The following is a 14633-nucleotide window of genomic DNA, read 5'->3' as shown; positions in this document are numbered from 1 at the left end:
ATATATCAACTTCAACTTTACATTGCTTATTCATTTAAGCATGTTCACATTATTTCCTCATTTAATCTTTTGTCCTATAGGAGACAGAACAGTGGCATTCCTACTGAAACTTTCAAGGAGAAAGTAGCATTTTCTAGTCAGACAACAATTAAAGTGAGTTTAAAGTAACTTTGTCTCTAAGTATGCAATATTTAGTATCTTAAACATACAGATTTAGATCAAGTTACAGTGAATTTGAATCATAATCTATTTAACAGCTTTTAAAGTTAAGTTTTTATACATATAGTTGTTGCACCAGTTGAGCTGTTTCCATTTTTTTCCAAGAAATAAGTTACCTGACCTCAAGTAGTATTAAGTAAATACTCAACTCTACCCACAATTAAAGTGAGCTGGCTCTACAGTTTTAAGCTTTGAGAAAGACTGCCAGTGCTTTTTCCCCAAGACAAAAAAAAAAAAAAAAAAAAACCTACCATCAAAATATCAACCAAAAAACCAACAATAACAAAAAACAAAACACAACTACTACAAAAGAAAAAATCTTAAGGGAATTACGATGTTAATCTTCCTTAAGATTAAGGGAAAACTGCATTTTTGGATGGAAGTTGAAAACACTCAAATATTTCAGATTTTATATCTATAAAGACATGGTGTATTGAAGACATTTCTAAACACCCGATAGCGATATACATTAAATGTTAAGGGCTAGAACCCTTAACACTGGTAGAGACACATATAGAATACGTCAAGGAATATGAATAAATAACCAGTAGACACTGAGGAGTGACGACAACAACAGCAAGTCCCACAGAAACCTGTGTAAATTTCTCTGCTGCTCCACACATGCATAAATTGTGTGGAAATGGAGACATATTTGGGTCATTAAGTCTGTTGGTACTACATGAGTAAAGATGAGAGCCAACTGCAAAAATATGCAGGCAATTAAGTAAGTGAGCAATAAAACGGTAGATGTACAGTGATGAGCAAGGGAAACATAATCCCAGTTTTCCTTGTTAAAGGGGCTCCAAACAACCTTCCACTCAGGAATGAGATCTTGGCACTACAGCAGGGTAGATCCAAGAAGAAATTGGCCACAGCAGCTGGAAAAACAGAGTATCGAGACAGACGGAACGAAAACCAGAGATCATTAGGCCACTTCATGAAATCCATGTGCTAACATACCTGAAGTAGCGTATACAGTTCCCAAACTACCTTCCCTGGCATAAAAATATAGGAAGAAAAAAAAAAAAAACAAACACCCATAGACAGAAGAACTAAGCGTTTGAAATTGCTTCTGTATGCAAAGAAGTTGCATGAAACAAGATCTTCAGTGAGGGAAAGATAACTGGGGGGTGATTGTAATAGAATTCTTGAAACACAAAAAAGTCCCCCCACCAGTGCTGGGGAAGACAAGTAAAGACCAACCACTCGCTGCCTCTTCCAGTATAAGAACAAGGGCATTAGGTCAAACTAGCAGATGCCAAAATCAAGCCAAGGAGTAGGAGGACACAATATTCATGTGATAAACAGCTGAACTGCAAAGCTCCTTGCTACATATAGCTGTGGATGCTAAAGGTTCAGAATGTTCAAAAGGGACTAAGACAAATTAATGAAAAAAATCAACATAAAAAAGTATTAAAGTTATTAAGTTATTATACTAACGTAACTATTAAGCTATGACATGCACACACATGCTCCAGCAAAACAAAGGCGGGGGGGAGGGCAGGAAATCCAAACAGAGAGTCACATTTCCCCATACCAGCACTTCTGGCTCAAAGTCTATAGACTACAGACAATCATAAACATGAGACTTAATTATTCACTTGGCAGCTGCTGTTTATGCTGTTGCAGTTAAGACATTGGACTAGACTGTCCTTAGGTTTGACTCAATATAGCCAACGTTATGCAGATCACAACTGAAAACAAAGAAGCCCAAAAAATTAAATGCTGCTCTACTTCCTGTAGGTTTTGAACGACTGCTTCAAAGGGTTTCCTCTTTTTCTCCCCATATCCAGGGGCTGAACACCTAGACATCTCTGCAGATTATGTAAAATGCTCAAAGACAAACATTTTCAGAAATGAAAACTGATGAAAGTAGTAAAACAAGATTTTTGGGAAGAATCAGAAGAACTGATTAATGAACGCACAACCTGGTAGGAATGGGGTAGGTGGAAGGTGTTCTAAAGAAGCACTCACATCAAAAATGAGGCTGGAATATTTCAACACACATCTGTTAAGAGTCAAATATGAAATGGACAAACACTAAGATGCAAGAGAAGAAAAAACACCTTAAAGTCAAATAATGACTTACCTGTGTTATTTATTACAATCTTACACATTTTTACAGTACTTGGAATAATAAGACCATTCCAAAAAAAAAGCTATGACCTCTTTGCCCTGTTCAGGCAGAGGAGTGATCTCATCATAAATCAGAACTAGGGAAAGCATTTTGCTTCTCTGAACTTGTGCCAGGATGACGAAACAAGGGGAGGGCCTGGATGGGGGGACAAAAAGTACTGCTTCTCAACACATTTTATAAACAGGGTTTTTTTGTGCGCTCTCAAAATCTCTCAGCCCTCATGGGGGAGGGATGTCACAAGGCCCACTGACCTGGATTAGCCTGTTGAAGTTCAACAGCACAACCCTCCACACTTCTTGGCAAGAAAAGATTGTATTACAGCACTTCTAAACCACGGATATACACTGTCTAACGTCTAGATATTATTTTCATAATATAAGACTGTAAATCATTCAGCTCAGTAGAAACGGCTAAGGGTATTGACCTGAAACACAGACTTTAAATGCCTCTTCAGTTCTTTTTGTAAAAAAGAAATATCAAACACAAATTAAAACATAGTAAGTCTTTAATTCTTACTTGATCAGCAGCTATATATTGAAGAAACAATTCTACTTTTCGAAAAGTTCCTTCATGCTTTTGACAGGCAAACGTTCAAAGGTTCATTTTATTTTTATGAAGCATGACAGAAGAAAAGGTTAAAACTGTTTTCCTTATTTTATGAAACACTTATACAAAGTATCAAAATTGAAGTGATTCTCTGTATTTTTACTCTGTATTTTATTATTTTTTTTTTCAAAACTAATTACCAAGCCATAAAAAAACAGGATGGCTCAGAAGGCAGCTGTTAGCTATGTTTCTGACAAATACAAAACAAAAAGTTAGCAACAATCATGAACAAAAGCCACCTGTAACACTTCTATAAATAAACTGCAGGTGTGTTTGTAGTATTGTTTAATGATTTGTATGTGACAAGGTGATACAAACTTCAAGCACAAATGGTAACAGAGAAATTCATAAGACAAAGTTATTTCTAGAGAAAGTATCTGTATGTGTGCCAATAAACCATGCTATATAAAAGCGCTAGAAGTAAATACAAAAGAGTAAGGTATTATTTTCTGAAAACTCCAAATATACATACATCTCTTTTTTTTCTAAACAACTGTTCCATTTTTAAGAAATAACTGAAGGGTGACCTTAAAGGCCAGGTCTTGTCCCAAACACGTTGGTCTCTTGGGAGAAATTTGGCAAGATACTTGGCATTTAGATAACCATTTTGTAAATCAGTTCTATTTTACTCTTCAGCAACAAACACAAAAAAAAAAAAAAAAAAGCAGAAATAATGTGACCTTTAGCTTACATCTCTTCAACACGTTCAATTCTCACTCTCCCTTCCACTGTAGTGGCAATTCTTTTCATTCCTCCTACATGGCAAATTTCTGTCCTACTACAAGAGTGACAGCAAGTCCATCTGTCCCCCTGTCCTTAAGAAAAGGGAGCAAGCTGGCTGGCACAGAGCAGAGGACAGCAGACTAGCAGCTGATCTGTGGCTCAACAGAAACAAATAGCTTCCCTAGCAAACAGTGCTACACAGATGCAGATTCTGGTGCTGAAGAGACAATACTTTTCCCAGGGATCTTCAAGTTGTTCTGGGTGAGGGGAAAGAAAAAGGGGCACAACAGATGTCTCCAACGTTTGTACATGACAACAACTGAATCTGGCAATATCACACACCAGAACTGTAAACCAAACCACTGAAGTGAAGCTTCTTCTGATCTGCTATTTTTAAATGTGGCCAATTTTAGACAACAAATTGCTGTTCTGCAGTAATAAACAGCCATGAACTTCAACTGGCTTCAGTATCAAAATCAGTATTTTATAGAGCCATACATGAAGATGTGAACACACAAAACACACTGTCAGCAAAGGTCAGGACAGACAGTTAATTGAACTAACCATTTCAACCTTTCTCCCATGATTCACTCAAACTTATCTACCAGACCATGAAATCAAAAAGAAAAATCACTATTAAGCCTTTATTGCCTGCAGAAATTTCAGGCTCCATAAACCAAGCAATTCCTTTTTAGTGTCTCCAACTGAAAAGAAATATTCTGAAGACATGGTAACATTTCACTGTATAACTGCATTTGTTCCAAGTCAGTTTATCATTCCTTCAAGCAGCATAAAAGGTGCAAATTGACTCTTCAAGTCATGAGTCTAATCAGATCCGAAAGTAATTATAATAAATGTTTAAGTTGAATCACAGTTAACCACTTATCCAACTTATTCCACTAACCTAACAGATGCATCTGTTAGCAAGTACATTTGATCCAATTACTTCATGATGCTACAAAAATAGCGATCAATATAGAATACGTCATGCTTCAGTGAGAATGACCAAAACAGCTGTAATACCTGGTTGTTTGCCCCACACCCAACTCTCAACAATTGATTTGGCCCTGTAAGTGGGCAGCGGAGTCTCTTCTTCATCTTTCTTTTCTTTGTCGTTTTGCTCTTCTTTCTTTGATGCAGTTTGGCATTCAGTGCTATCATCTAAAGAAAAAAAGGGGAAAAAAAAAAAAAACAAACAGTTAAGCTACTTCCCCCTTGAATTCAGTTTTAGATTAGAAATGTAAAGGTAAAATGTCCAGCCCACAAGTTTATAGCAATATTGTCTTTCATTAAGAGTACAGGGTGGGGGGGAAGTAGTATTTTACCATGTTAACTGTCACAGGTGCTAGGTCTCATGTTACATTTCATAAGACAGTAACCTTAGAATCTAGAGAACACTGCTGTAACCTTCTAGGGAGGATGAACATTTAATATCAATACCATCACGTAAGACTTGCAAAGGATTTGCAACACACAGTATCACAAAGGATGCACTTTAAATCAGATTTTGCTCCCAGCCATCCACATTTCTGTAGTATTTACTTGTTTTCATATTCCACTTCCAACACAGAAAAAAAAAGTTAGCAATTGCCTTAATTTAAAAATCAAGGAGAGCTATATATTGGCATTTACACTAATTTTATGCAACAGTATTTCAACATCTGTAACGTATCTAGTATCTTAGTAATTAACAGCAAGTGATGAAAATAATACCACCACTTTCTGCCCAAGCAACAAAACAGCATTTGCAATCCTTTTGAGATCATTTTCATAAAGACAGAACAGAGACATTAGTCACTTATCTCTGTAATCAAAGGCTGCATGAAAGTTCCAATTTTCTAAACACAGTAGAACTAGACAGCTGGAAGTCTCTCCTTGTTCATATTGGGGATATGGATTTCCATACCCATACCTCCAGTCAGTTCAATGCATGAGATTGCCTTGCAATTAAGGGCCACATTGGCAACTGCTTTGCTCACCCTGACCTTCTTTTCTAAAAATATCCCCCAAAATTTCTCAAGTCTAGCATTTGCAACTTACCAATGAAGAGTTTAGTTCCAGCCATTTTCACCAGGCTCTTAAAAACAACTGCTCCTCCATTCCTATCTGCCAACCTAGTCTACAGAGACATCCCTCCCAAATGTCACGGCCAAAACAAGCCAGACAAGCATTAGAATTTTGTCTTATTTCATATCTCACATTTGTAGCAGCATATTTCAAAATAGCATAATAAGCAAGTTTTACAGCTGCAGCCAGACACAGCACATTTGATTGCAGCCTGCAGTCACCATGACCCCACTTGGAGATCAAAGGCTCTCATTACCTCAGAAAATCCAAAATACACCTATCACAGTGTACAAAAACATTCAAGTATTCTTTCCACCTGGCCTGAAAAAAAGCGAATGTCTAATCTGGTTATAACTATATCTGTGACTGCCTCTGTTAAAAATTTATTAAGCTATAGACAATAGCACCTCCCAAAATAAAACTTTTTTAAGGTGCCTTAATTACAAGGTGTAAGGTGCCAAACTGTAAATTAAAGCCAGCCTATAACATATGCAAGTGCTCAGGAGGTGGCAGATGAAGACTGAAAGAGCACAGGAGAAAAAAAAAAAGGAGACATAACTGCAGCACAACGTGCTGCAGCTGAGATTGTGAGCTAAGGAGGGGATAGCAAAGGTCACTTGAGAACAGGAAAAAGCAGTTTGGATATCCCACTTGTAAGTGGAAATCATAGAGTATAAGTGTTTCTCTCAAACACCATGGAATAGCCTATGGTACAGCATCACCAGCATTGTAACACATGTCCAAAATGTGACTGTATCTAGCTGTTTCTATTCCAAGGCACAAGCAAATAATATTAAAAACACCAATTCCACTATAGAGTTCAACCAGTGACTAAGGACCCTGTTTAGCTCCAGTAGTTCAGAGTATTCCCACAGTTACACCGTAATCTCACTGTTTCGCCACTCACCCACACATCTAGAGACACACTCCAGAGGGTCTGGGATTTTAGTTAGTGGGTAGAAGGGTGTTGTGCCTTCGACACTATGTTTCGCAGATCCTTGGCAAAGGATGACAACAAAGGGCTACGAACTTAGTCATTTTGCCCAACTCTGCACTGCAAATAGAGAAGGCCCCAGCCCAGGCTGGAACTTAAACTTTGTATTGTATAAAAACAACTTTGACATGCAAATCCACAAGGGGGACTTTCTCTTTTTCATTGTCTGTATAACCAGAAGAGAGACCTGAGCTAAAATTCACATTAAAAGCACATGAGCACATGTCAAATTGTTCCAAAGACTTTTCACTATACTTGCGAAAAAAAAAAAAACAACACCAAAAAAAACCACAACAACCACCAAACACTTGCACCGTAAGGGACAAAGTTGGTATCGGTATTGATCAAAAGCAGCAACAACAGACATCGTAACTGTGAAATCTCAGTTATGGTTAAAGAAAGGGATTTTTAAAAAGGCAATGCCAAAGATTTTTCAGAAAGCGGGGCAGAGAAGAAGAAATCTTGAGTGAAGCCAGCATAGGCCAAAATAACAAGTAATAAGAAAGTTTTCAAAACAATGCATGCAAAAATATGCTGCCGTGAAGTTAAAACAGGTTGTCACATTCTTCTCAGATTGAAGCTGAGTATTGTGGTGGAAAAAAACAACCATGTAACGTTTCCCTCAAGGGACTTTCTGCTTTACAACCTTAAGCCTCCAAACTGAGGTAGGTATGCTTAGCCAGTTAAAAGTGAGCGACTGAATAACCATCCTCAATTAGAAGTTAGCTCCCAAACCACAGTAGCTGGCAGCGCGTGCTCTACCTTCCACAGCAATAGCCTAATCCAGCATAAACAGAGGATAAAAAGGAAGCAACTAAAGGTGGAACTTACATTTCCTATTCAAGGAAGAAAATAACTGACACTGCATAGCTGCCTCTGGCACCCGTTACAGTATGATCTTGTGCTGCTCTTAAATGCCAATGAACTGATAGAGTTCGGAATCCCTCAGCAGAAACAAAAAGCCCGCAACAGTTTCCCAACAGGTGTGGCCATTCACAAGGTGAAAAAAGTTACGCAGCGTGCTTTAGGCAAGGGCTGCATTGTACAACCATTCTCAAATAGTATTTGGTCCCAGATTCAGGAAATGTTTCAGCTGCAATACAAAATAATAATTTTTTTCTCTGCCAAAGAGCTTTTCTTCATATATATATACACACATATACGTATGTATATAAACTTTAACTGATAGTTATTTGTGAAGGAAGGATGCATGCTTAACCATTTGCAAACCATGTTTACACAGCCTTCCAAGTGCAGAAGTTCAGATTCTCTCTCCTAACCAGAAATGAAGTTTCTTCTATTTCCTGGTATACTTTTTTTTTTTTAAATGCATCCTTTAAATTATCTGTTAAATTATATGCTGAATATGCAATAAAGCATTTTACACTTAGAAAGTCAAACTGTTCAACGGGGTGACTGCAGAACTTCCCTCTGACCTGCAAAGAGAGTACAGCAACTCACAGCTGAGTACTGAACGCTTGAGCCGCTGGGTGCAGCCACTACAGCTGGGTTGAGGAAACCAGGAAAGAGGGAGAGTAAAGAGGCATTCCTCACTTTTAACAAGTTCTTTCATACACAGGAAAGGAGGCTCAAGGCAGGAGCCAGCCTACAAGCCTGCTCACTTACTACAGTTTGATACATACGTGTTTTGAACGGTAGCATCCATAATCAATTCCAATATACTGCTATTCTTACCAGAAAGATTTGGTTTTTGCCAGCCTCTCTGGAACTGCTTGTGCCTTTTGGACTTTATTACCTATATGCAGGTGCAACACTGAATGAAGTCTGCGGATTCAACAGCACTAGACTGACAAAGGTCCAACTTTCCAGAAAGGGGGAACAGAAGAGAAGAGGAAGCCCCAGTGTTTACTGAAGGCAGGACAGAGGGATGAAGCTGATGATTTCGTATTTTTGCCCTGGAACTTAAAACCCACAGAAAAACAGAGACCTGCCTAGTGCATAGTTGACTCATGTGTCTCAAAAAATTACAATAATAGTTTTCTAACTTAAGAATTTAGTAAAAATAACATTATTTAATATTTTTTACTATCTTCAGTACACAGCTTCTAGTATGCAACATACTAATCTGATCCAAATTTCCTGAGGGCAGCCTGATTATCTTTTTAAGCACTTGCCATGCTGCAAGTGCACCTGTATTTGGACATCACTACTGTCACAGCTGTGTCCTCAGATGATACTTGGAAACATGCAAATACGTTCTGCTGAATGCTTTTATCAAACACATTCTTCTGAAAGTGCCATGAAGAAAAAACAGAGAGGTTATTCCTAACCAAATGTTCTTGCTAACAGTGGGGGAAAAAAAAATACACTATTTGCATATTCTTCCTAGAGAGAAAAGGAATGCTGTTCATTATCAATAGCATGTTCTTCCAGTCTATTTCCACTGCTGATATCCCCTGAAAGAGCGGAATGCCTCTTCTGAGCAGGCCAGTCAGCATCAACAGACCTATAGCACTAGTGAAGAAAAAGGGATTACAACGCATGAGCATAAATCAGAACTTCTCAAAACAGCCCAAATAAAAAGGACTACTTACAGCAACCTCTCCTCTTTATCTCCAAATTAGTCAACTTAGCAGCAGAATATGAGTACTGAGACTAAAATATATTGCTTTTAATGTAAATCTCATTACTGAGATGTACTTTTACCTCGTCTCTTGAATTACATTTGCAAATCATTTATGCAAAAACAGTAACTACCAACTAAACAGACTGAAACATTCTAGATTTTAATTTCATGGAACTCAATTCGAGCTGCAAGTTCAGAGGTACAAACTGACCATCAACTTTTCTGGTTCCAAGATTCACTACTGCCTAATGGAATCAAATACACAAATCTGATCAACACTGACCAGAAATAGCCTTGATTAGCTTTTTCTTCTCAAAGCTCAAGTTTAGTGAGAAAGATGACTATATTTTACCAATCCTGCAGACCAGTACAATGGCATTTATGAAGGCTAACTTCACTGAAAAAGAATTCATACATTAATTCTAAGAGTTAAGAGCCTGAAAAAGCTATATTCAAATTTCTAAACTACTGGAGCTTTTCAAGAAATAGGTGTTTTCACAGTACCTATGTAGAAGATGACAGATACTCCAGTTGTGAAAAAGAACAGATGCAATCTGTGTTATTTAATACCTACACTTCACCCCTCCAGAGGAACAAAATGGCAGAATAGTTGTGCTACTTAAGTCCAATTCATGATTTAAATGTTTAAGAAAATCACAAGGTGTCAGAAAACTGATGTACGCAGAGCTACTTTTAAGGAGGCAAAACCAAAATCAAAGATAGAAGGGATTCCAAGTCATCCCAAACACCATCTTTTCTCAGGCCTGTGGTTCAGGCAAAATAACTGCAGAGCAGTGAACAGATGAAGGAGCATGTTCTGTGGATGGCATCTCTGGAGACTATTTCAGCTTTTAGCCAGGAGCACCTTGCCACTATTTTGATCCCTTTATTGATAAAGGCAAAAGTAAAGATGATGCAAAATCAAGATATTTCAGAAATCTCAAAATCACAGGACATCCAATGCAAAATATTAGAAGAACTCTATTCTTTCTCTAACATATTGAACACGCCTCTAGTCAAAGAATTTGGTAAAAGGAAGTAAAATGCCGAGAAACTCACATAATGCTCACTTTAGAAAGGATCTCTACGCCCATTCGTTACCAATACCTAACCTATCATATGCGCGTATTGGGTGTAGATGGCCAGATTCTGGTATGGGCAGGGGGGCACACCTGCTGGGTTGCCTCTCTGTGAGGACAGGCCATGGCTAGCCCATGTCAGACACAGCGATCCCAATGCACCTACCACAGGACACAGCTGAGCCCCTCAGTGAAAACAGTGGCACCTCAGGGAGCACGTGTAAGGAAGGGCAAAAATGACAGACAGGCAGAGGAGGAGCCGGGGAGAAAGACAAGTGAGGAACAGCATATTAACACCAAGATCACAGAATAAGCAGGGAGGAGGTGTTCCATATGCCAGAGCAGATACTCCCCTGCAGCCCACAGAAGAGACCGTGGTGAAGCAGGTAATTCCCTGAGGTGGGCAGAGAGGACCACAGTAGGGCGGGTATTCTGCAGCCCATGGAGAGGACCATGCTGGAGCAGTTCACGAAGGACTGCAGCCTGTGGAAGGGATCCCATGCTGGATCAGGAGCATGACGAAGAAGCAGCAGCAGTGACGAACTGTTACAGACTGACCACAACCCCATTCCCCATCCCCCTCTGCCACTGGGGTGGGCAGCTAGAAAAGTCAGGAAAAAAGGAGTGACATTGAGCCTGTGAAGGAATGGTGAGGGGAAAGTGTTGTTTAAATTTTTCTTTGTTACTCTCCACTACTCTATTTTAATTGGCAATACATTAAATCAATTTTTCCCAACTCAAGTCTGTTTTGCCCATGACAGGAATCGGTAAGTGATCTCCCTGGCTCTATCTCGACCCACAAGATTTTCCATTTTATTTTCTCCCTCTCTCACTGAGGAGGGGCAGTGAGCGAGCAGCTGGGTGGGCAGCTGGCTAAGGTCACAGTACTGGACAGCAGTGGACACAGTACTGGAAACAACAAGGGTCTTGTATAAAAAAGAGAAAAAAGAAATCTCACAAACAGATATAAGAAAGCTTTTGAAAGCCTCATCACAGCCTGGATCACTGACATTTTAAGGTAAAATAAATGCCTTATTTCCACAGTAAGCTCTCAGAATTTCTGTAATTTTAGGTAACAGTATCCTACAGCCTTTAACACTTTATACCTTTTTGATCCTTGCAAATGACATGTACATACATACACTCAACACTTTTAAAAAAACTTCATTATTAAAATTTCATTTAAAAAAACCCATCATTATTCAGAATAGGTGTCCCAAGCGTGGATGAACATGTGAAGTCACAGATGATTGACTCGCTTAGTGCTTCCGGTTTTTATACTGCTGTCTACATTTTGGATCAAAACTGACAGCTTGCATTTTCCTAGCTGACATTTCAATGATTCACCTGAAAACAAATAGCAATTATACTATGACATCCTTCTATAAGCTTTCTCAGAATCGGTAAAAGCACTACAGCACCATAACTAACAAAAATCCCCATCCTCTGTGGCTACTTAGCTATAAAGATATTAGAAGAACAGTTTTCTGTCAAGACCCGCACAGGTACAATTCTAAAAAAAAAGTGTAAGTATCTGGCACAAAAAGAGGAAATTGCATCAATTTCATTTGTAAAGCAGGTATTTACTTTAATATATTGTCTGTATTATTACAGATGTTTGTTATCTTTTTGCTACCTGACAGCAGAGTATATTGAAATGTTGTACCACGACTGTCATAACACGTCTACCATGAGCTGTCAGTGAATAGGAAAGCATTTCACATGGTTCATTTAGGGGATAACCCTCCACTGCATCAAGTTTATGTCTTTTAGTAATACACATTAAACTAGTCAATCCTAAGAAAAAAAAGTATTAAACTACCTCCACTCATTTCATGACCAGCTGCTGTAGTAGCCCTTCTGATAAGATCAGTTGTATTTTCATCCAGTGTCAACAATAATATTTAGCAGGGTGAGCATCAGAAGAAGGACAAAAAAGTTTCCTAGCTCTGAAACAGTTAGGAGCATAATTCTAGTCCTTACTAAAGCACACAGCCACACACAGCCTAGGAAGCTTATACTCTTGATAAAAAGTAACATATAACTCACTCTCCTCCCATAAACTAATTATTTTAGCTTCTTTCCTGTAGAAATAACTTCCTCTAGTCAAAAAGGCTTTTGTTTTTCTTACCCCCTTCTTCTTTTTCCTGTAGAAATAACTTCCTCTAGTCAAAAAGACTTCTTTTTCTTACCCCCCAGCTTTTTTAAAGGAGACAAATCATAGGTACTAAAAAAAATTCTCTCCATATGGAATCAAGCATTACTGGTTTGAAATATCCCATCTATCGAACAATACAGTACAGGAAGTAACAGAAGCTGAAATAATAGTTCACTGCTACCAAAGGCAGTAGTTTCACCCTTCTCCTAGAGAGCTCCTCATTTATTCGAGGGTCACATGAATTACTGACAAAACTTATCTGACCATTTCAGATGAATAGGTGAACCCATTTCAGGCAGATTAGGAAACAAACCTTTTCCTTTTTTGACCCGGTTAGTTTTCTGTTCAATAAGAAGTCAAAAGAGCACCACAATCAGCAGAAGAAAAAAAGGCAATAGCAGAATCACTCAATTTTTGGAAAAACTCATCACAAAACAAAATCCACCTCGACCAAAATAATCTCTCTAAATAGATGCGTTACTCTGCCATTTGTAGGATTAGCAGTGTTTGAACTGCTTTCACTAGAAGGCAAAAAAAAAAAAAAAAGGAAAAAAAAAGAACAACACTACATTCTCAGTCAGATTCTGGACAGTTTTTTAGCTGACCTTTTAGTCACTTTATGAAGATTGTAAACAAAATTAGAAATAGCAGTATCAGCTTTACCCCATTCCTCAGGCCACTTCCTTTAAACAGAAACTTCAGCTGTAAACAGACCAAGCATACCAAACAAAAGGACACTGCCAAACCTCTCTCATAATAACATGCCTAGTTATGAAGTTTAATTTCAGAAGGCTGGAATAGATTTAAGCCTTCAAACAAAGGCTTAAAACATTACCTTTCTGTACACTTTTAAGAAATCAGTTTCAATTATATTTAATTCAAAACACGAACACCTGCAAATTGTATAGACAGGTGACAATTAACCAGAGTTTTGTCACAGTATGAAATCTGAATTCCAATTTCATCATCAAGGTGAAAAAAGTGAACAAAAAAAAAAAAATTTAAAAATTCATACCTTTTCTTGGAGGTAGTTCACCACTTTGCGTTAACTCTGTTCCAGGATATACAATCTCTCCATCTTTTACCATTTCATTCCACAAGCCACATAGTCCATCTCGTGTAAAAGCAAGCTGTTAAAAATAATACATGATATATAGTTACACACAACAATTTTCTCTCAAACCAAGTCAAGCTAACATTTAAAATGCATCAGTTTTTATATTTCGTACCAGAAGAAAGAACACACGTCTCACTTCACTGGTACATTCATTGTGTGCGTGTGTGTATACGATTGGGATTTAAATGATCTTCGGGATCTTTTCAGGATTATCTATGGTATTTTCCGACTAAAAGCTCAAAGCAGTAACTTTTAAAATAGGCTCAAATACAACAAGTATAGATTACATTTAAATACATTGTATTTAAATACACCAAAAGCATAGTTTGGTCACCTCAGAACTATCCACACATTCGAGATCACACCATGCAATAATCCAGGGGGCATGAGGCGGCGTGTCCTTTTTGCCTTCACAAAAAGCTATCCAAACAAAGCCAAGCTGCATAAAGTCACAAAACAGGGAAGCTTGAAGGAAGTCACTACAGTCCCCTCTCCAAACCAGCAACCGAAGAGCTGGGCACTCAACCAGAACACATGACTTCCAAGGCACAGATTCATAAACGTATTTATCCAGTTCAAACCGGCCCTGCTGTGCAAAGCATCTCTCACAGCCCTCCCTCCTCCTTCCAGCTGCTACCATGCCTCCTCTCCGGTGCAGACCAACGCACATGCGTGCTCATCTGCTGAAGCAGATTATGGAACCCATCAAGACTAAAACCAGCTGTGCCTGGGGGAAAAAGCAAGGGGCCGCCTCACCCCAGCTCAGTTCACAATACACCACCACTGGCAACAGGACAAATTCTTGCGATAGAACAAGTGGCAGGGCTGTGCTAGCTGGAAGCGCTCATGAAAGCGCCCGCTGTAACAAGAGTCTCCTAATGATTTATCAACTTGGATCTCCCTTGCAGGATCCTAATGACCAGGATAACTTGTCTTCGACTGATTA

At 38.5% G+C, this 14633-nt stretch overlaps 1 protein-coding gene across 1 annotated transcript in view; it reads right to left on the bottom strand.

The window, feature by feature from the left end:
- Positions 1-14633, bottom strand: part of HERC2 (HECT and RLD domain containing E3 ubiquitin protein ligase 2) — a 119139-nt gene that overhangs the window by 92961 nt on the left and 11545 nt on the right. Inside the window, exons 3-4 of the mRNA XM_074168238.1 lie at positions 13586-13700; positions 4709-4846 (exon numbers count right to left, since the gene is read on the bottom strand). Coding sequence (XP_074024339.1) covers positions 4709-4846; positions 13586-13700 — 253 coding nt within the window. The remainder of the gene's footprint in view (positions 1-4708; positions 4847-13585; positions 13701-14633) is intronic.

Source organism: Numenius arquata, chromosome 1, assembly GCF_964106895.1.
Source record: "Numenius arquata chromosome 1, bNumArq3.hap1.1, whole genome shotgun sequence".
Classification (NCBI taxonomy): Eukaryota; Metazoa; Chordata; class Aves; order Charadriiformes; family Scolopacidae; genus Numenius; species Numenius arquata.
The sequence above is the reverse complement of the archived record's forward strand: the minus strand, read 5'-3'. Positions and strand labels throughout refer to the sequence as shown.